General features: G+C 36.6%; 1 protein-coding gene across 2 annotated transcripts in view; it reads left to right on the top strand.

Annotated features, from left to right (window-relative positions):
• The first annotated feature begins 1,383 nt into the window (after positions 1 to 1,383).
• LOC123561046 (tetraspanin-13-like) overlaps positions 1,384 to 19,629 on the top strand; it is a 53,981-nt gene continuing 35,735 nt past the window's right edge. For both annotated transcript variants that reach the window (XM_045353198.2, XM_045353199.2), the window contains exon 1: positions 1,384 to 1,549. In XM_045353198.2, coding sequence (XP_045209133.2) covers positions 1,487 to 1,549 — 63 coding nt within the window. In that variant the 5' untranslated portion in view covers positions 1,384 to 1,486. The remainder of the gene's footprint in view (positions 1,550 to 19,629) is intronic.

Here is a 19,629-nt window from a genome sequence, read left to right on the forward strand (position 1 = left end):
AAGTCCTTTTCCAAGCGTTTAAGCAATGTTTCTTAATATAGTTCTCTATCCGGTCAAGAGTATGGTCTCTAATACCATTCTGACAGGTAGTGAGGTACTTCGTCGAAGATTTTGTCAAATCCAAAGAGCTGCATGTTCAAACGGTTAACCGACTGCAATGTCATGGAAAGTGTTGATTAACTAGGTCCCGCGGGAAAGTTCTTTTCCTACGGGGTGTTGTTGGTCACGGAGAATGTTGTTAAGTTGCAGAAGCTTTATAAAGTGGCTGTAGACAATATGGTTCGTGACCTTGCAATAGACTGAAGGCAATGTCAAATGTGGTTGTATACTTTATATTTTTCTGATCCACTTATCTCGCGCAGGTCCAAACTCCAGATTTTTTTCCACGCCGTTTTTATAGAAAGAAGAAAAATCACAGCTTGAGACGGGATTGAAAATGGTTGTTGCAGTCTTCTTTGATGAATGTAGACGAAAACTAACTGTTTAAGATCTCTAAATTCTTTGTCTTTGGTGTCCGAAGATGTTATTTTAACTTTGTTCAATGATAAGACATTCAATGTTTTATGTAGTTGTAGAGTTTCTTGTTTGCCCATGCACCCGTGATGAAATAATGAACGGAAGGGCACCTGGGGTCTTCCTCCACCATCAAAGCTTGTAAGTCGCCATATGACCTATAATTGTGTCGGTGCGACGTTAAATCCAACAAAAAGCAGGTCGATTTTGTCTCTCTAAACATTCTTAAATATTTTCCAGTCTGTTTGCATCTCTGATGTGCGAGATTTCCAGCAGTCTTCGATTGCTTCGTTTTCATCAGGATTGGTTGTAGTGGGTTGATGAAATATTTGAATGTACAAAGGTGTCAATTGGATCTATGCATTTCTTTTATAATGTAGTTCATAGAGTTTTAAGAGGTACAGAGATGTTGTTCTGCTCAAAGAAGGTACTTGAAAAAAAATGACTTCGTTGACATGATTAATGTTTCTACCTTTTTCCAGAGGATTCTGACTGTCGAGTAAGACATGGAGGTCTATAAGAACAGTGCCTTGATTACTGCTACCACATCGGATGGTAAGAACATATACGAAATTGCACCATAGTGTATCATTGAAGGTTCTATGTACACCGGTGTATGAACACATCTGCAGATGACCCTATATTCTATTTTATTACTTGTAACATATTAAAGAACATGTTGTATTCTGGTGCTAAATGGCGTAGACGGTGCCATGCATTTCCACCACCGTCCACGATCAGGCTCAAACAGAAACTGCAAAATTTTCATTTTTGTTTTGTTGGGCGACCTGCATAATTATTGTTATTTTGAATTACCGTACAGTTTCAGTACAGTACGGACTTTAAATAGTCTCAACGGAAGTGTAATTTAAACTGACTCACCGTTTGACGTGTGGATTTCGGCCATTGTGTAGCAGCCGAATAAAATTTATGTTTATTTGCGTCATAGGCAGTTTTGTGAAACACTAAAACAATGGTTTGTGGGGGGTTTGGTTGTTCCAAGAATGCGCTAATTACACTGAATGTATTGTACATAGTAAGTTTATATTGTACTTTCTATTTTGTACTTTCAGGAGCGTAGGATTCTGTAAAAATCATTTCTATTTTGGTATTGATTACAATTTATTTCAAACTATTGATTTTAACAAGTGATATTTTTTAATTGAGTGCTTAAAAATGATAAGTACCTAACAGGTCCAGAGCTCTCCTTTTTGAAAAGAGCACGGTCGGACCAATGGTCAGCATAAAATCACAGGAGCCTGAAATAATTTCTATCCAAAAATCACGAAGTCTGATTTATCCATATCAACATTATGGATAAAATCCTGTTTTCCGGTATTAACCACCATTAAATGCCCGTTCCCGGTTTTACGGTGAGGAGGGTATCGGTCATTACGCTACATGGAGGTAGTGTTTAGATTAGGCCTAAAAAAATATATGTCTGTTTCCTGTAACATGATGAAAAAAGGTGGGTCGGTAGGTAGGAATTTTTTTTTTCTTTTTTTTTTTTTTTTTAGTAGGGGTCAGAAATTTCAGTGGTTTTTTTCTGCTTTTTTAATATAAAAGGTAATAGGGGTTGAAGTCCTGGCAATAGTTAACAAATTGTGCTAGATGTGACTTGAGATTAGCAACCACAGCTGATTTTTCAAAGTAGCTTGACCAGTGTTTTAATAACATATTCATATTCTGCTTATCTGCTTAAATAATCAAACAAAGAACTTTTTAAATTTTTGAAATATCTTAAAAAATAAAAAAGTTATCAAGATTTGAAATTTCTTAAAATGTCATTTTTTCTGGAATTTTTCCTCTATATAAATAATAAGGAACCGATTCGCAGTCGCGGACCATTAAAACTCTTATGTTTACATTAATGTTTGGTCTTCCACTCATTTTAAATGATAAGTAGCTGAAATTTGGCATACTTATGGTATTTTTCCTGTAGAATACATTTCTGGTGTCTGTTTTGGCATAAGGTGTATAGTTGCCTTTATATTTCACTTACAATGAGACATGTTTACGATTTTTAAAAAAAAATTCTTGTTATATCTCGACCAACGCTGTCCAAGTTCAAGAATGTTACCATATTCAGGCCCTTCCCCAGAAATTTGTTAAGGCGCTGGGGTAAAGTTTGCGTGGCGGGATAAGGGGTGGGTGCGGGAGGGGTTTCCCCTCCCGTGTTTGATTTAAAAAAAAAATCAAACCCAAATGGTGCTTTTTTAAGTATACCATATGCAAAAAAAACACAACAACATGTATTTCATTACTTCTACATTTTCACATAGTCATATAACCATCAATATATCATATACACTACACAGATGTCCACTTATTTTATAAGTATTTTCGAACAACACATGTCCTTCCACTTCTTTTGTACTAACACTAACAACACATCAGCGATTTTTTTTGCCATTTTGGGAAAGCGTCCGCGTCCGGACGATTTGGGAAAAATAGCGTCGTTTTCATCCTAATTGGGAATTTTGTGTAACATACAAAATTAGAATAACCCCTTTCCTGGATCTAATTGAGTTACACTAGAGCTAGTGTTCTGACCATCACAACATGATACAGTGGCCTGACTCTGAGATAACAAAGGTTGTTCTAAAGGCACACACTCTGGCACAAATTCAACCAGAGTTACACAAGAGTTCTCCTGACTCTGACATGAAAAAGACACCGGTGTCGACGATTCAACGGATGTTTCCTCAGTCAGAACAGGCTGTGAAGATGCCCGTGAGAATCTGAACTCCACAAGGTTTTGCAGCCAGCAAGCTTGGATTTTGTTAGCCTTTGAACATTATATTTGCTGTTGTGACTCATTGTTCGCACAGTTTGTCACTGGTTCTACAGAAAAAGATCGTGGAAACCGATTACCGAAAACAATACATGGTGCGATTGATTAAATTCGCGCTTGTGATGACAGAGAACATGTTCTGAATTTTAATCGGGTATTTGCCCTTTGGTCAAAATTAGGAAACACTCGATTAAAATTCGGAACATATTTTCTATAATCGGCGAATTTCACGATGTCGGGACAGCAGCCGTTTCAAAAATGTTTGTAGGTCATTTTTGGGAATAATTTGGTCTGAAATTGGGAAAAATGGTCATTATTTTCAATTGGGAAAGGGTCCGTAAAACGGACCCTATTAAAGAAGGAAAAAAATCGCTGCACATAGGCATTTTTTTTTCATATAAGTGTCTGTCTTTGGCACTGTGCCATTCCTTTACTGCACCACTGAAATTAAAGTCATTCATTTTTTGTCCCTGCATGGACACCATGACAGGGCCCTCTCTACATTTTGGGGGATTGGGGCCGGGGCCCTTGGAGGGGGGAATTTCGCGTCGTTTTCAAGGGAGGGGGGAATTCATTCTGGAGATATGACATCTGATCATAACCCCTTAAATTAAGGTCAGTTGAGTATTACAGATATCAAACTAATGTGAATATATCTGAAGTATTGTACAGAACATAATCTATTGAAAACAGGCAACTTTTATTTTCTTTTATTAAATCAGTTATGTGACATCCAATCGAGGTTCACATGTCGTCATTATCGGTAGCACTAGCAGTATCCACGGACATTGTCTCAGCAGCAGCCGGAGCAGGGCTTCCCTTCATCGTATCTACCTGATTGTGCATGTCTGACCCTGATGAAACAGCAGTGTCCGTGACAGTATTTTTTTTTTTTTTTTTTGAGAGCATGCTGCTTTAAAAGCAAATCTATTTTTGCGCATTTCGCCCCTGTTGCATCCATGATCTTTTTACAGTATGATGTGCATTATGCGACATTTTTTTTCAAAGGGAAGTAACTTTGCATACACGCATCCAGGGAACTGAAAAACACGCGTATTATACGGATCAGTAAAACCAGGGGTTCCACTAGACCTGAAAACCCAAGAGTCCCGGGACCCTTGGGTCCAAATTTTGAAGGGTCATTTTTCAAAATACAAGAGTCCTGCCCCAACACATCGATACAATTGACTATATTTTCTTATAAAATAATACTAGGTAATTAATAGCTACTACAACCAAGAACATGTTACAGCATAATAACAATTTCTGTTTCAGGTCATATAATCTCATATTGTAAATAAATTTTTATCAAAATTCATTTTAATTTGATGAGGTTTTTCTTCAATTTTTTTGTTTGTTAGCAGAAAAGTGCTAAAACACTGTAAAAATGTATCAAAAAACGTACTATCCGGATACTGGTACACTTTTGGAATGTCGTCTGAAATGTTGTTTTTGCCAGTTAACTTGGTCCACTAAGGTAAACCAGAGATAGTTCCTCAAATAATGATGCTACTTTTCATTAAAAATTGCATTGAAAGTCAAGTTTTTGTAGTGAATTTTGGAAAAATTGCATATGTCATCGGGTGTAATTAGAATCGTGAACGGACATTCTAATCTTTTTTTGTACTTTCCAAATTCATTTAAATTTGTGGATTTTCTCGTTGATATTAAGGTACAATCATTAAACAATGATCTAATTTAAAGTTTGCATGAAGAAATGATGCAGGACACTTTTCACATGCTCGGTAATCAGCTGGTCGCTTAATTACGATAATAATTGGCGCCTTTTTTGACAGTATGCAGGCTCAATACGGGCAACGCTTTATCAATTAATGTTAACACTTCATTGATTCTCATTACCTATGTTCACTCGCCGTGACGTAACTTGCTGATAAAGAAAAATCAGCGTGGCATGTCCACAGGATAAAGGGCGGGAATTTAGCAGCAGATCAAAGGCAGGAGGGCATGACCGCCAGTGTTTATTTTGAATACACGTGTTTATCGTGGACATAGTTTTACTGTAGGAAATGACTGGTAAGAGGAAGGATTATCAAAGGAAAATGTCTCCGGGTCCCGAGTGACGCACGGGTCCTTTGAGCGTCTTTTGAAAATCTCCCGGACCCGGGTTCCCGGGTCAAATGGAACCCGAGTAAAACTTTATCAGGTCCATTAAGTTACGAGACGCTCCTAAGACTATCGGGTATCGATTTTTTTCTTGATTTTTTTTTTTCGAGGGGGAATTTTTCTACACTTGGGGGGGAAAAAACATACTATTTCGAGGGGGGAACGGGGCCGAATTTCGGCCCCAAAAATCGGCAAACGAGGGCCCTGCATGAGTAAGGCATTAAGCACTTTCATGCTCACTGGTGAATGGTGGGTGGTTTTTAGCTCATCTAATTTTTTGAAAAAAAATGATGAGTTATTGTCATCACTTGAGCGGTTGTCTGCGTCTGCGTCGGCGTTGCCTGGTTAAGTTTTATGTTTAGGTCAGCTTTTCTCCTAAACTATCAAAGCTATTGCTTTGAAACTTGGAAGACTTGTTCACCATCATAAGCTGACCCTGTATAGCAAGAAACATAACTCCATCTTGCTTTTTGCAAGATTTATGGCCCCTTTTGTACTTAGAAAATATCAGATTTCTTGGTTAAGTTTTATGTTTAGGTCAACTTTTCTCCTAAACTATCAAAGCTATTGCTTTGAAACTTGGAATACTTGTTCACCATCATAAGCAGACCCTGTACATCAAGAAACATAACTCCATCTTGCTTTTTGCAAGAATTATTGCCCCTTTTGGACTTAGAAAATCAGTTTTCTTGGTTAAGTTTTATGTTTAGGTCAGCTTTTATCCTAAACTATCAAAGCTATTGCTTTAAAACTTGCAACACTTGTTCACCATCATAAGCTGACCCTGTACAGCAAGAAACATAACTCCATCCTGCTTTTTGCAAGATTTATGGCCCCTTTTGAACTTAGAAAATATCAGATTTCTTGGTTAAGTTTTATGTTTAGGTCAACTTTTTCTCTTAAACTATCAAAGTTATTGCTTTGAAACTTGCAACACTTGTTCACCATCATAAGCTGACCCTGTACAGCAAGCAACATAACTCCATCCTGCTTTTTGCAATAATTATTGCCCCTTTTGGACTTAGAAAATCATTTTCTTGGTTGAGTATTATGTTTAAGGCAACTTTTCTCATAAACTATCAAAGCTATTGCTTTAAAACTTGCAACAGTTTTTCACAATCATAAGTGGACATTGTACATCAGGAAACATAACTCTATCCTGCTTTTTGCAAGAATGATGGCCCTTTTTTATCCCCCCGCCAAAGGCGAAGGGGATATTAGAAATGCTCTCCGTGCGTGCGTGCGTGCGTGCGTCCGTCCGTCCGCAACGATCTTTGTCCGGAGCATAACTCCAAAAGTACTGGAGGGATTTTCTTCAAACTTCATACACTGATAGAACACATTGGGAGGAAGTGCAGTGTGCAAGAACAATAACTCTGCCTTGCCTATTTTTTGAGTTATTCCCCTTTATCATATTTTCTTAAAAAAAATTGTCCGGAGCATAACTCCAAAAGTACTGGAGGGATTTTCTTCAAACTTCATACACTGATAGAACACATTGGGAGGAAGTGCAGTGTGCAAGAACAATAACCCTACCTTGCCTATTTTTTGAGTTATTCCCCTTTATCATATTTTCTTAAAACATTTTGTCCGGAGCGTAACTCCAAAAGTACTGGAGGGATTTTCTTCAAACTCCATACACTGATAGAACACATTGGGAGGAAGTGCAGTGTGCAAGAACAATAACTCTACCTTGCCTATTTTTTGAGTTATTCCCCTTTATCATATTTTCTTGAAACAATTTGTCCGGAGCATATCTTCTTCATGCATGGAGGGATTTTGGTATATCTTGGCACAAATGTTTACCACTACGAGGCGGAGTGTCATGCACAAGAACCAGGTCCTAGGTCTAAGGTCAAGGTCACACTTAGAGGTCAAAGGATACAAGAATGAAAACCTTGTCCGGAGTATTTCTTCTTCATGCATAGAGGGATTTTGATATAACTTGGCACAAATGTTCACCACCATGAGACGGAGTGTCACGCGCAAGATCCAGGTCCCTAGGTCTAAGGTCAAGGTCACACTTAGATGCCAAAGGTCAGATACAAGAATGACTTTGTCCGAAGCATTTTTTCTTCATGCATGGAGGGATTTTGATGTAACTTGGCACAATTAATTATACACCATCATGAGACAAAGTGTCATGCGCAGTTCCCTTCTTTAGAATTACTTCCCTTTGTTGTTACTATAAATAGCTTTTATTGTAACTTTTTCATTACTAGTCGTAGGGAAAAATCGAGACCACTTTTCTGTAGTACAACATGCATGCTATATCCAATTTTGAGGTGTATTTTGACCAGTTTCTACCTGATAAAGATTTTTGTGTGGACTTGCATTTTTTTTTTTTTTTTTTTAAGATTAACTTTAAAGCCCCTGATGCGGACCACAACTAAACGGTTCTTCAAAGCTTTCCCCAAAATTAATACTTTCCGACACTAACTTGCCAGGAACTTTAGCCTTCAATTATAATATGCCCGGCGGGGGGATTAGCCATGTGTAACATGGCTCTTGTTAGACTTAGAAAATCATGGGTAGGACAATATTTCTATTATACAAAAAAAATCAGATGAGCGTCAGCACCCGCAAGGCGGTGCTCTTGTTACACTTTCAACTGCTGAGACCTCTCTCACAATCTGAAAGTACAAAAAAAAAAGTATTTGTTATTTTTCAGAGCAAGGATGGATTTGTATTGTAAAGTTCCTAAGATTTGACATTTATCTTGTGTTCTTCTGCACAATGAATTGCAACAGTATTTCTGTTGAATATTTTTGGGTGTTAGCAGCTTTTTTACACACACAAGCAGGTTCTTTATTTCAAGTTTAACTATGTATTTTACTGCAAGCAGCAAATTTCAGAAAGAACATGTATACACACCAGCTGTGGAGGTTGGTAGAAGCAGTCCCACAGGTTTGGGTGAGACTCAGACAGATTACCAATAATCCACTCCATTGTGCTCAAAGTGTTCATCTGTGGTAAGGGTGGCTTTCGCCTGTGCCCATTCATAAACCGCCCAGTCTTCTTCAAGGTAGAAGTGTGATGAAAGAGCCTGAAATGAAACATAAGTTACAATGACATTTTGCAATGACTTGACAAAATGAATCATAACTTTTTTTGTTGATGATAATTTTTTTTATATTTTCTTCTAAAATTCTTTGGACCATACATGATGCTGTAAATATATTCAGTAGATTTCTTAAATAGAGATTCTAAATAAATCAATGTTTATTTAGCATCTATATATAGAAATATTGACTTCCTTGAAATACAGCAGAAGAGAATTCATTCATCCCTTTTACCGACTAGCCCGGTTCTTTACGTGAGAAAGTAGGCAGTTTATTTGGAACTGGTCTTTCCCAGGAACGATGGTGAGGTAACCTGCCCTAAATTTTTCAGTTCATCCGGAACAATGATTTCAAACTTCAAACAGTCAAAGAATCACTGGTCATTTTAATACAATTGCCTTTCTCTGCTAATTATTACTCGATAACAATTAACTTACCCATGCATGCCGCCACCAACTGTTATCCCATTTCTTTGCATAGGCTAATTATAATCCTTAACTAATTATTATTCCAATCACTCCTGTTCCAAGTAACCGCATACTTGTGAAAACACACTTTCATCAACACGTGTCGTATTTAAACCCTTATCAGTACACGGTAAACAGCTAGCTACACTGTGTATTCCATAAACTACCCCAATAGATTTTACCTGAGGTATCTCACGGGGATGAAATCGCTTACTGATTTAAGACGCTGCGCTAATAATTGAGGCACCGCGGGATATTTAAGCGCTGCAGGAAGCTATATTTCGTGTTTTAAGCGCCGCGGTAGCGCGGCGCCTTATGCGGCTGGAGAAGGGCCTGATATTCTCACTGTTTTTTTTCACAAGACATACAAGACATAACGTATAAGACTAGGATTCTAAAATAAAGCATATAAAAACTAAATCTATCATTTTAATTAGGAAATTTAATGAAATAGAAGGGGGGTCTTTTTTCATATTGACCATATCGACATTAAGGATAAATCCTGTTTTCCGGTATTTCCGTAAATAGGGTCAGGGGGGCTGGCGAGATTAACCGATATAAAGACCGTGTACAATATTAGCGATTATTTTTGCCAGAAGATAAGGATTTAGGAAAGTTCTTACTTTCTCACAATGGAAATACTATTCTACGACCTTGGCAACATTTTTTTTGCAAAAATAATCTTTTTACCTTGAAAAATGCGAATAATTTCACACCTTCGGTATTGAGCCACGGAAGCGGCAGTGTAGAATAAAAGATAAAATTTCAAAAATAAAGTAAACTTTGAGGATATTTTTGCTACATCTTAATTACAACAATGTTTAATGATAATCTGCAATACTTTTTTATTCATTTTCTTTGTTTAAAACTTGAAAAAAGGATAAGGCCTAAAAACAAGAGCTGTCTGATGACAGCGCGCTCGACTATTTGAAGAATTGATTGAAGAATGGGGTCAAAATATTTCCACGGATATTTAGACAAAAGAAATAAATAGATTAGACAAACAATGTTCCTGTATTACTTTGATTTCGATAAGTCTTGCACTAAATCGCAATATATGAGCCAATTTCAAAGTCCAAAACGGGCCATAATTCAGTCAAAATAGTTATGTACTCTTGCCTACAGATGGAAATCATAATGATAAACAAGTGTTCGAAGTTTAAAAGCCATATGTCAAATAGTTTTGACAAAACATGGACTTGTATGAAAACAGAACCAATTTCAAAGTCCAAAAAGGACCATAATTCAGCCAAAATAGATGACAGAGTTATGTTCTCTTTCCTACAGATACAGACTATTACAGTCTAACCTGTACTAACGGTCACCTCCGATCAGCGGTCACCTCCGTTCAGCGGCCATTTTATGACGCCCCCGACGGATTTTCCTCTATTTTATCACTTTATTCAGCGGCCACCTGCCGTCCGCGGCCAGCGGCCACCGAAATTGCCTCCCGACCGCCATATCTGACCCCTTTCAGCGGCCATTTTTCTTCCAAAACCAATTATTTTTAGGCAATAATCGCTGAAGATACCAGATTTTGAGAAGCACGTGGTTGCTAAGTTTCGCGGGACTTCACCACAAGAACGACAAAATGACATGAGCTTCTCAATTAAAACTGATAACCAAAGGTGTAATCCCCTTTTGTTATGATCAAATGGCCAGTAATTATCGGTAATTAGCATGTCACCTCCTGTCAATTTTGTTGTTCACAGTCTGACCACGGTTAAAGATATTACTCAATAACTAATTAGTAGCATAATATTTGTGATTTTTTTAATACTTCTGTCATCAAAATACTATTAAATTTATACGAAATTAATTGTGTTTGAAGAAATATATAAACCACTCTATCTTTTACGGAACGTAACGGCAATCTTAGATTTAGCGTAGACAATAAGCGCCGAGAGTAGCTTCCCTTACCAAAATGGCGAAAATTGTAAACAAACTTGTTTTGAAGTTGGAAAATTGTCTGTAACAATTTTTGTAGTAAAAAAAAAAACACGCCGGAGTTTTAGATTGCTAAGAAGACCATTCGTATTGCGAAGGCAAATGCACGTCATTGTATCCTGGTAAAATAATAATGGAAAACCCAAAAAGAAACGGGCCTAAAGGCTATAGACTGGTTAGAAGTCTGAAAAATACATATAATGGCTGCACCTCTGGTCAGCAGTCACCTGGCTTTAGCGGCCAAATTGTCTGCTTCCCTTGGCTGGCTGCTTAAGACAGGTTAGACTGTATCCTAAACAAGTGATAAAAGTTTCAAAGCCATATGTAAAACACTTTACAAAAAATATGAACTGGTACGAAAAACTTAACCAAGATTTCTAAGTCAAAAGGGGCCATAATTCAGCCAAAATCCTTGATGGAGTTATGTACTCTTGCCTATAACTGGACATGGTAACCCTAACCCTAACCCTAAATCGTGGTTAAGTTTTTCGTACCAGTTCATATTTTGACAAAGTCTTTTGAGATAAAGCTTTGAGACTTTCAACACTTGTTAACCACCACCATGTCCAGTTATAGGCAAGAGTGCATAACTCCATCAAGGATTTTGGCTGAATTATGGCCCTTTTTAACTTAGAAATCTGGGTTAAGTTTTTCGTACCAGTTCATATTTTGACAAAGTCTTTTGAGATAAAGCTTTGAGACTTTCAACACTTGTTAACCATCATCATGGCCAGTTATAGGCAAGAGCACATAACTCCATCAAGGATTTTGGCTGAATTATGGCCCTTTTTAACTTAGAAATCTGGGTTAATATTTCGTACCAGTTCATATTTTGACAAAGTCTTTTGAGATAAAGCTTTGAAACTTTCAACACCTGTTTACCATCACCATGTCCAGTTATAGGCAAGAGTACATAACTCCATCAAGGATTTTGGCTGAATTATGGCCCCTTTTGACTTAGAAATCTTGGTTAAGTTTTTCGTACCAGTTCATATTTTTTGTAAAGTGTTTTACATATGGCTTTGAAACTTTTATCACTTGTTTAGTATACAGTCTAACCTGTCTTAAGCAGCCAGCCAAGGGAAGCAGACAATTTGGCCGCTAAAGCCAGGTGACTGCTGACCAGAGGTGCAGCCAGTATATGTATTTTTCAGACTTCTAACCAGTCTATAGCGTTTAGGCCCGTTTCTTTTTGGGTTTTCCATTATTATTTTACCAGGATACAATGACGTGCATTTGCCTTCACAATACGAATGGTCTTCTTAGCAATCTAAAACTCCGGCGTGTTTTTTTTTTTACTACAAAAATTGTTACAGACAATTTTCCAACTTCAAAACAAGTTTGTTTACAATTTTCGCCATTTTGGTAAGGGAAGCTACTCTCGGCGCTTATTGTCTACGCTAAATCTAAGATTGCCGTTACGTTCCGTAAAAGATAGAGTGGTTTATATATTTCTTCAAACACAATTAATTTCGTATAAATTTAATAGTATTTTGATGACAGAAGTATTAAAAAAATCACAAATATTATGCTACTAATTAGTTATTGAGTAATATCTTTAACCGTGGTCAGACTGTGAACAACAAAATTGACAGGAGGTGACATGCTAATTACCGATAATTACTGGCTATTTGATCATAACAAAAGGGGATTACACCTTTGGTTATCAGTTTTAATTGAGAAGCTCATGTCATTTTGTCGTTCTTGTGGTGAAATCCCGCGAAACTTAGCAACCACGTGCTTCTCAAAATCTGGTATCTTCAGCGATTATTGCGTAAAAATAATTGGTTTTGGAAGAAAAATGGCCGCTGAAAGGGGTCAGATACGGCGGTCGGGAGGCAATTTCGGTGGCCGCTGGCCGCGGACGGCAGGTGGCCGCTGAATAAAGTGATAAAATAGAGGAAAATCCGTCGGGGGCGTCATAAAATGGCCGCTGAACAGAGGTGACCGCTGATCGGAGGTGACCGTTAGTACAGGTTAGACTGTAATAGTCTGTATCTGTAGGAAAGAGAACATAACTCTGTCATCTATTTTGGCTGAATTATGGTCCTTTTTGGACTTTGAAATTGGTTCTGTTTTCATACAAGTCCATGTTTTGTCAAAACTATTTGACATATGGCTTTTAAACTTCGAACACTTGTTTATCATTATGATTTCCATCTGTAGGCAAGAGTACATAACTATTTTGACTGAATTATGGCCCGTTTTGGACTTTGAAATTGGCTCATATATTGCGATTTAGTGCAAGACTTATCGAAATCAAAGTAATACAGGAACATTGTTTGTCTAATCTATTTATTTCTTTTGTCTAAATATCCGTGGAAATATTTTGACCCCATTCTTCAATCAATTCTTCAAATAGTCGAGCGCGCTGTCATCAGACAGCTCTTGTTTTTAGGCCTTATCCTTTTTTCAAGTTTTAAACAAAGAAAATGAATAAAAAAGTATTGCAGATTATCATTAAACATTGTTGTAATTAAGATGTAGCAAAAATATCCTCAAAGTTTACTTTATTTTTGAAATTTTATCTTTTATTCTACACTGCCGCTTCCGTGGCTCAATACCGAAGGTGTGAAATTATTCGCATTTTTCAAGGTAAAAAGATTATTTTTGCAAAAAAAATGTTGCCAAGGTCGTAGAATAGTATTTCCATTGTGAGAAAGTAAGAACTTTCCTAAATCCTTATCTTCTGGCAAAAATAATCGCTAATATTGTACACGGTCTTTATATCAGTTAATCTCGCCAGCCCCCCTGACCCTATTTACGGAAATACCGGAAAACAGGATTTATCCTTAATGTCGATATGGTCAATATGAAAAAAGACCCCCCTTCTATATAATAAAAAACTACAGGAATGAAACACATTCACTCCCCACCCACCACGAGAAAACAATAGAATTTCAAAGTAAGCAGTGCAAGTGTTCTCGGGTGGCGTAATTATCTAAAGGCAACTAAAATATATGCGTGACTGTGCTTCCTGGTCGCTTCACTGTATTAACTAACACGAAATCAACAATTTCATCAACATTTTGTTCATCGTCCAAACCATTGCGTGACGTCACACCTTCATGTATATTTCCAGAGAACACTCGCACTGCTTACTTCGAAATTTTCTTGTTTTCTTGTGGTGGGTGGGGAGTGAATGTGTTTCATTCCTGTATTTTTTAGCTCGACTTTTCGAAGAAAAAGTAGAGCTATTGTACTCGCCCCGGTGTCGGCGTCGCCTTTGGTTAAAGTTTTTGATAAAGTCAAATATCTCTGTTACTATCAAAGCTATTGACTTGAAACTTAAAATACTTATTTACCATCAAAGTCTACACCAGGAGAAACAATCCCCATAACTCTGATTTGAATTTTGACAGAATTATGCCCCTTTTTAACATAGAGTTTTTGGTTAAAGTTTTTGGTTAAGTCAAATATCTCTGTTACTATCAAAGCTTTTTACTTGAAACTTAAAATAGTTATTTACTATCAAAGTCTACACCAGGAGAAACAATTCCAATAACTCTAATTTGATTTAGACAGAATTATGCCCCTTTTTAACTTAGAATTTTTGGTTAAAGTTTTTGATAAAGTCAAATATCCCTGTTACTATTAAAGCTATTGACTTGAAACTTAAAATACTTATTTACCATCAAAGTCTACACCAGGAAAAACAATTGCAATAACTCTGTTTTGAATTTTGACAGAATTATGCCCCTTTTTAACTTAGAATTTTTTGTTAAAATTTTTGATAGAGTCAAATATCTCTGTTACTATTAAAACTTTTGACTTGAAACTCAAACTAGTTATTTACTATCAAAGTCTACACTAGGAGACACAATTCCCATAACTCTGATTTGAATTTTGACAGAGTTATGCCTCTTTTTAACTTAGAATTTTTGGTTAAAGTTTTTGATAAAGTCAAATATCTCTGTTACTATTAAAGCTTTTGACTTGAAACTTAAAATAGTTATTTACTATCAAAGTCTACACCAGGAGACACAGTTCCCATAACTCTGATTTGAATTTTGACAGAGTTATGTCCCTTTTTAACTTGGAATTTTTTTTACTGGCAAAGCTCTAATTCAGAGTCAAGCACTGAGAAAAGTCGAGCGCGCTGTCTTACGGACAGCTCTTGTTTATTATATAGAAGGGGGGTCTTTTTTCATATACAGACTTTTCGTGATTTTTGGATAGAATTTCAGGCTCCTGTGGTAAAACTGACAAATAATATTCTGCAGTGCTCTAGAAACATTAAGAGTCAGTGTACCCGGTTTCGCACAGTACGCAGTTTCACACACCCAGCAAATTCATGTACTTTTTGAGGATAAAGCAGAAAATTCAACAATTCTTTGTTATTATTTCAGGAAACTGAGTTATTCCCTACATAATTTGACACAAAGGGTCCAGTTTGGCATAGAATGTTTATATGTCACTGAAAAATGATAAAGTGGGTGAAAATAAAAGTTAGATATTGGTAAAAATGCAAGAATTGTAAATTTTCTGCATTTTAATTCAATATGTTGCTGAAAACATTTCAAAATTTCATCAAAATCAAGCTATGTCAGCATCTTTACTTCTTGTACCACTTCATACCATATTAAAAAAAAACACAAAAAAAACCACTAAAATGTCTAGAATTTACGAACTAGCAAAAAATATTACGGAGGAAGAAAATGACAACATTTTTGTTGTGCCCTATAGGAACGGAGCATTGATTATTTAAATCCATGAACGCCACTTTTAACGTAACTGCTGGCTGTATCAATCAAATGATATGAACTTAGGTGCTACCTAGAAGGCAGAGCTCCCTTGAAAAATCACCAGTGCCCCTTGAAAATTAAAGGAGTGCTGCTGGAATTATCTGGAATTATGGATCCGTTTTAGGAAGTTTATTAAAATTTTAATTCATGATTTCTGAATGAATGTCTTAGAATGCATTAAGATTAAATCTTGACCTGCGAAAACTCTACAAATATGCTATATACGAACTAAAGAAAGTTACGGTTCTTTTTAAAAGGAAGAATGTGTCCAACTTTAAGGCAAAAATACTGCTATGATAGACGTATGGTATGGGAGAATGAAAATCATTACATGTACAAAGCTTGTTTAAAACCCAAAAGACTTTTAAAAGTTAGTGATGAGAATTTTACCCAGAGAAAATCACTGTTTTCTGAAATTCTCGAAAACTCCTGTTTTATTTACTGAACTGCTAAGTTAACAGTCTATGACATTTTTAGCCCACCATCATCAGATGGTGGGCTATTAAAATCACTCTGCGTCCGTGGTCCGTCCGTCCGTTAACAATTTCTCGTTATCGCATCTCTTCAGAAACTACTGGGGGGGATTTTGACCAAACTTTGTCAGAATGATGTATTGGTACCCTAGTTGTGTCCCCCTGAAAATCAGACTGGTTCAACAATTTATGAGTGAGTTATGGCCCTTTGTTTATTTCTATATTTTACATAGATCTATATAGGGAAAAACTTTGAAAACCTTCTTATTCAAAACCACAGAGCCTAGGGCTTTGATATTTGGTATGAAGCATCATCTAGTGGTCCTCTACAAAGATGATTCAAATTATTTCTCTGGGGTCAAATATGGCCCCGCCCAGGGGGTCACATAGTTTATAATGACTTATATGTAGGGAAAAACTTTGAATAACCCCTTGTCCAAAACCACAGGGCCTAGGGCTTTGATATTTTGTATGTGACATCATCTAGTGGTCTTCAACTAAGATTGTTCATATTATACCCCTAGGGTTAAATATGGCCCCGCCCTGGGGGTCATATGTTTTACATAGACTTACATAAGGAAAAACTTTGAAAATCTTCTTGCCCAAACCACAAAGCCTAAGGCTTTGATACTTGTAATATAACATCATCTAGTGGTTCTCTACCAAGTTTGTTCAAATTATCGCCCTAGGGTCAAAAATGGCCCCGCCCAGGGGGTCACATGGTTCATATAGACTTATATAGAGAAAAGCTTTTAAAATGTTCTTGTCAATAACTAAAACATTCAAATTTGGACCACATGAATATTTTTGAGTGGCAAGATGAACCTTGACACGAGTTGACCTTGATTTTGACCTAGTGACCTACTTTCACATTTCTGTAGCTACAGCCTTCAAATTTGGACCACTTGTATATTTTTGAGTGGCAAGATGAACCTTGGCATGAGTTGACCTTGATTTTGACCTAGTGACCTACTTTCACATTTCTGTAGCTACAGCCTTCAAATTTGGACCACATACATAGTTTTGTGCACTGGAAAAAACTTTGACCTTGATTTTGACCTACTGACCTACTTTCACATTTTTGAAGGTACAGGCGTCAAATTTGGACCATATGCGTAGTTCCGTGTTTCAAAATGAAATTTGACATTGATTTTGCCCTAGTGACCTACTTTCACATTTCTCAAGCTACAGCCTTCAAATTTGGACCACATGCATAGTTTTGTGTGCCGAAGAAAACTTTGACCTTCACATTGACCTAGTGACCTACTTTCACATTTTTAAGGTACAGGCTTCAAATTTGGACCACATGCATAGTTTTGTATTCCGAAATAAAATTTGACCATGATTTTGACCTAGTGACCTACTTTTACATTTCTCAAGCTACAGCCTTCAAATTTGGACCACTTGCATAGTTTTATGTACCGAAATGAACTTTGACCTTTACATTGACCTAGTGACCTACTTTCACATTTTTAGCTCATCTGATTTTTTGAAAAAAAATGATGAGTTATTGTCATCACTTGAGCGGTTGTCGGCGTCGGCGTCGGCGTCTGCGTCGGCGTTGCCTGGTTAAGTTTTATGTTTAGGTCACCTTTTCTCCTAAACTATCAAAGCTATTGCTTTGAAACTTGGAATACTTGTTCACCATCATAAGCTGACCCTGTATAGCAAGAAACATAACTCCATCTTGCTTTTTGCAAGATTTATGGCCCCTTTTGTACTTAGAAAATATCAGATTTCTTGGTTAAGTTTTATGTTTAGGTCAACTTTTCTCCTAAACTATCAAAGCTATTGCTTTGAAACTTGGAATACTTGTTCACCATCATAAGCAGACCCTGTACATCAAGAAACATAACTCCATCTTGCTTTTTGCAAGATTTATTGCCCCTTTTGGACTTAGAAAATCAGTTTTCTTGGTTAAGTTTTATGTTTAGGTCAGCTTTTATTCTAAACTATCAAAGCTATTGCTTTAAAACTTGCAACACTTGTTCACCATCATAAGTTGACCCTGTACAGCAAGAAACATAACTCCATCCTGCTTTTTGCAAGATTTATGGCCCCTTTTGGACTTAGAAAATATCAGATTTCTTGGTTAAGTTTTATGTTTAGGTCAACTTTTTCTCTTAAACTATCAAAGCTATTGCTTTGAAACTTGCAACACTTGTTGACCATCATAAGCTGACCCTGTACAGCAAGCAACATAACTACATCCTGCTTTTTGCAATAATTATTGCCCTTTTTGGACTTAGAAAATAATTTTCTTGGTTGAGTATTATGTTTAAGTCAACTTTTCTCATAAACTATCAAAGCTATTGCTTTTAAACTTGCAACAGTTTTTCACCATCATAAGTGGACACTGAACATCAAGAAACATAACTCTAACCTGCTTTTTGCAAGAATGATGGCCCTTTTTAGACTTAGAAAATCATGGGTAGGACAATATTTCTATTACACAAAAAAAATCAGATGAGCGTCAGCACCCGCACGGCGGTGCTCTTGTTAAGGTACAGGCTTCAAATTTGGACCACATGCATAGTTTTGTATTCCGAAATAAAATTTGACCATGATTTTGACCTAGTGACCTACTTTTACATTTCTCAAGGTACAGCCTTCAAATTTGGACCACTTGCATAGTTTTATGTACCGAAATGAACTTTGACCTTTACATTGACCTAGTGACCTATTTTCACATTTTTAAGGTACAGGCTTCAAATTTGGACCACATGTATAGTTTTGTATTCTGAAATAAAATTTGACCTTGATTTTGACCTAGTGACCTACTTTTACATTTCTCAAGCTACAGCTTTCAAATTTGGACCACTTGCATAGTTTTATGTACCGAAATGAACTTTGACCTTTACATTGACCTAGTGACCTACTTTAACATTTTTAAGGTACAGGCTTCAAATTTGGACCACATGCATAGTTTTGTATTCCGAAATAAAATTTGACCATGATTTTGACCTAGTGACCTACTTTTACATTTCTCAAGCTACAGCCTTCAAATTTGGACCACTTGCATAGTTTTATGTACCGAAATGAACTTTGACCTTTACATTGACCTAGTGACCTATTTTCACATTTTTAAGGTACAGGCTTCAAATTTGGACCACATATATAGTTTTGTATTCTGAAATAAAATTTGACCTTGATTTTGACCTAGTGACCTACTTTTACATTTCTCAAGCTACAGCCTTCAAATTTGGACCACTTGCATAGTTTTGTGTACCGAAATGAACTTTGACCTTTACATTGACCTAGTGACCTACTTTCACATTTTTAAGGTACAGGCTTCAAATTTGGACAACATGCATAGTTTTGTATTCTGAAATAAAACTTGACCTTAATTTTGACCTAGTGACCTACTTTTACATTTCTCAAGCTATAGCCTTCAAATTTGGACCACATGCATAGTTTTGTGTACCGAAATGAACTTTGACCTTTACATTGACCTAGTGACCTACTTTCACGTTTTTGAAGGTACAGGCTTCAAATTTGGACCAC

Source organism: Mercenaria mercenaria, chromosome 10 (assembly GCF_021730395.1).
Source record: "Mercenaria mercenaria strain notata chromosome 10, MADL_Memer_1, whole genome shotgun sequence".
Taxonomy (NCBI): domain Eukaryota; kingdom Metazoa; phylum Mollusca; class Bivalvia; order Venerida; family Veneridae; genus Mercenaria; species Mercenaria mercenaria.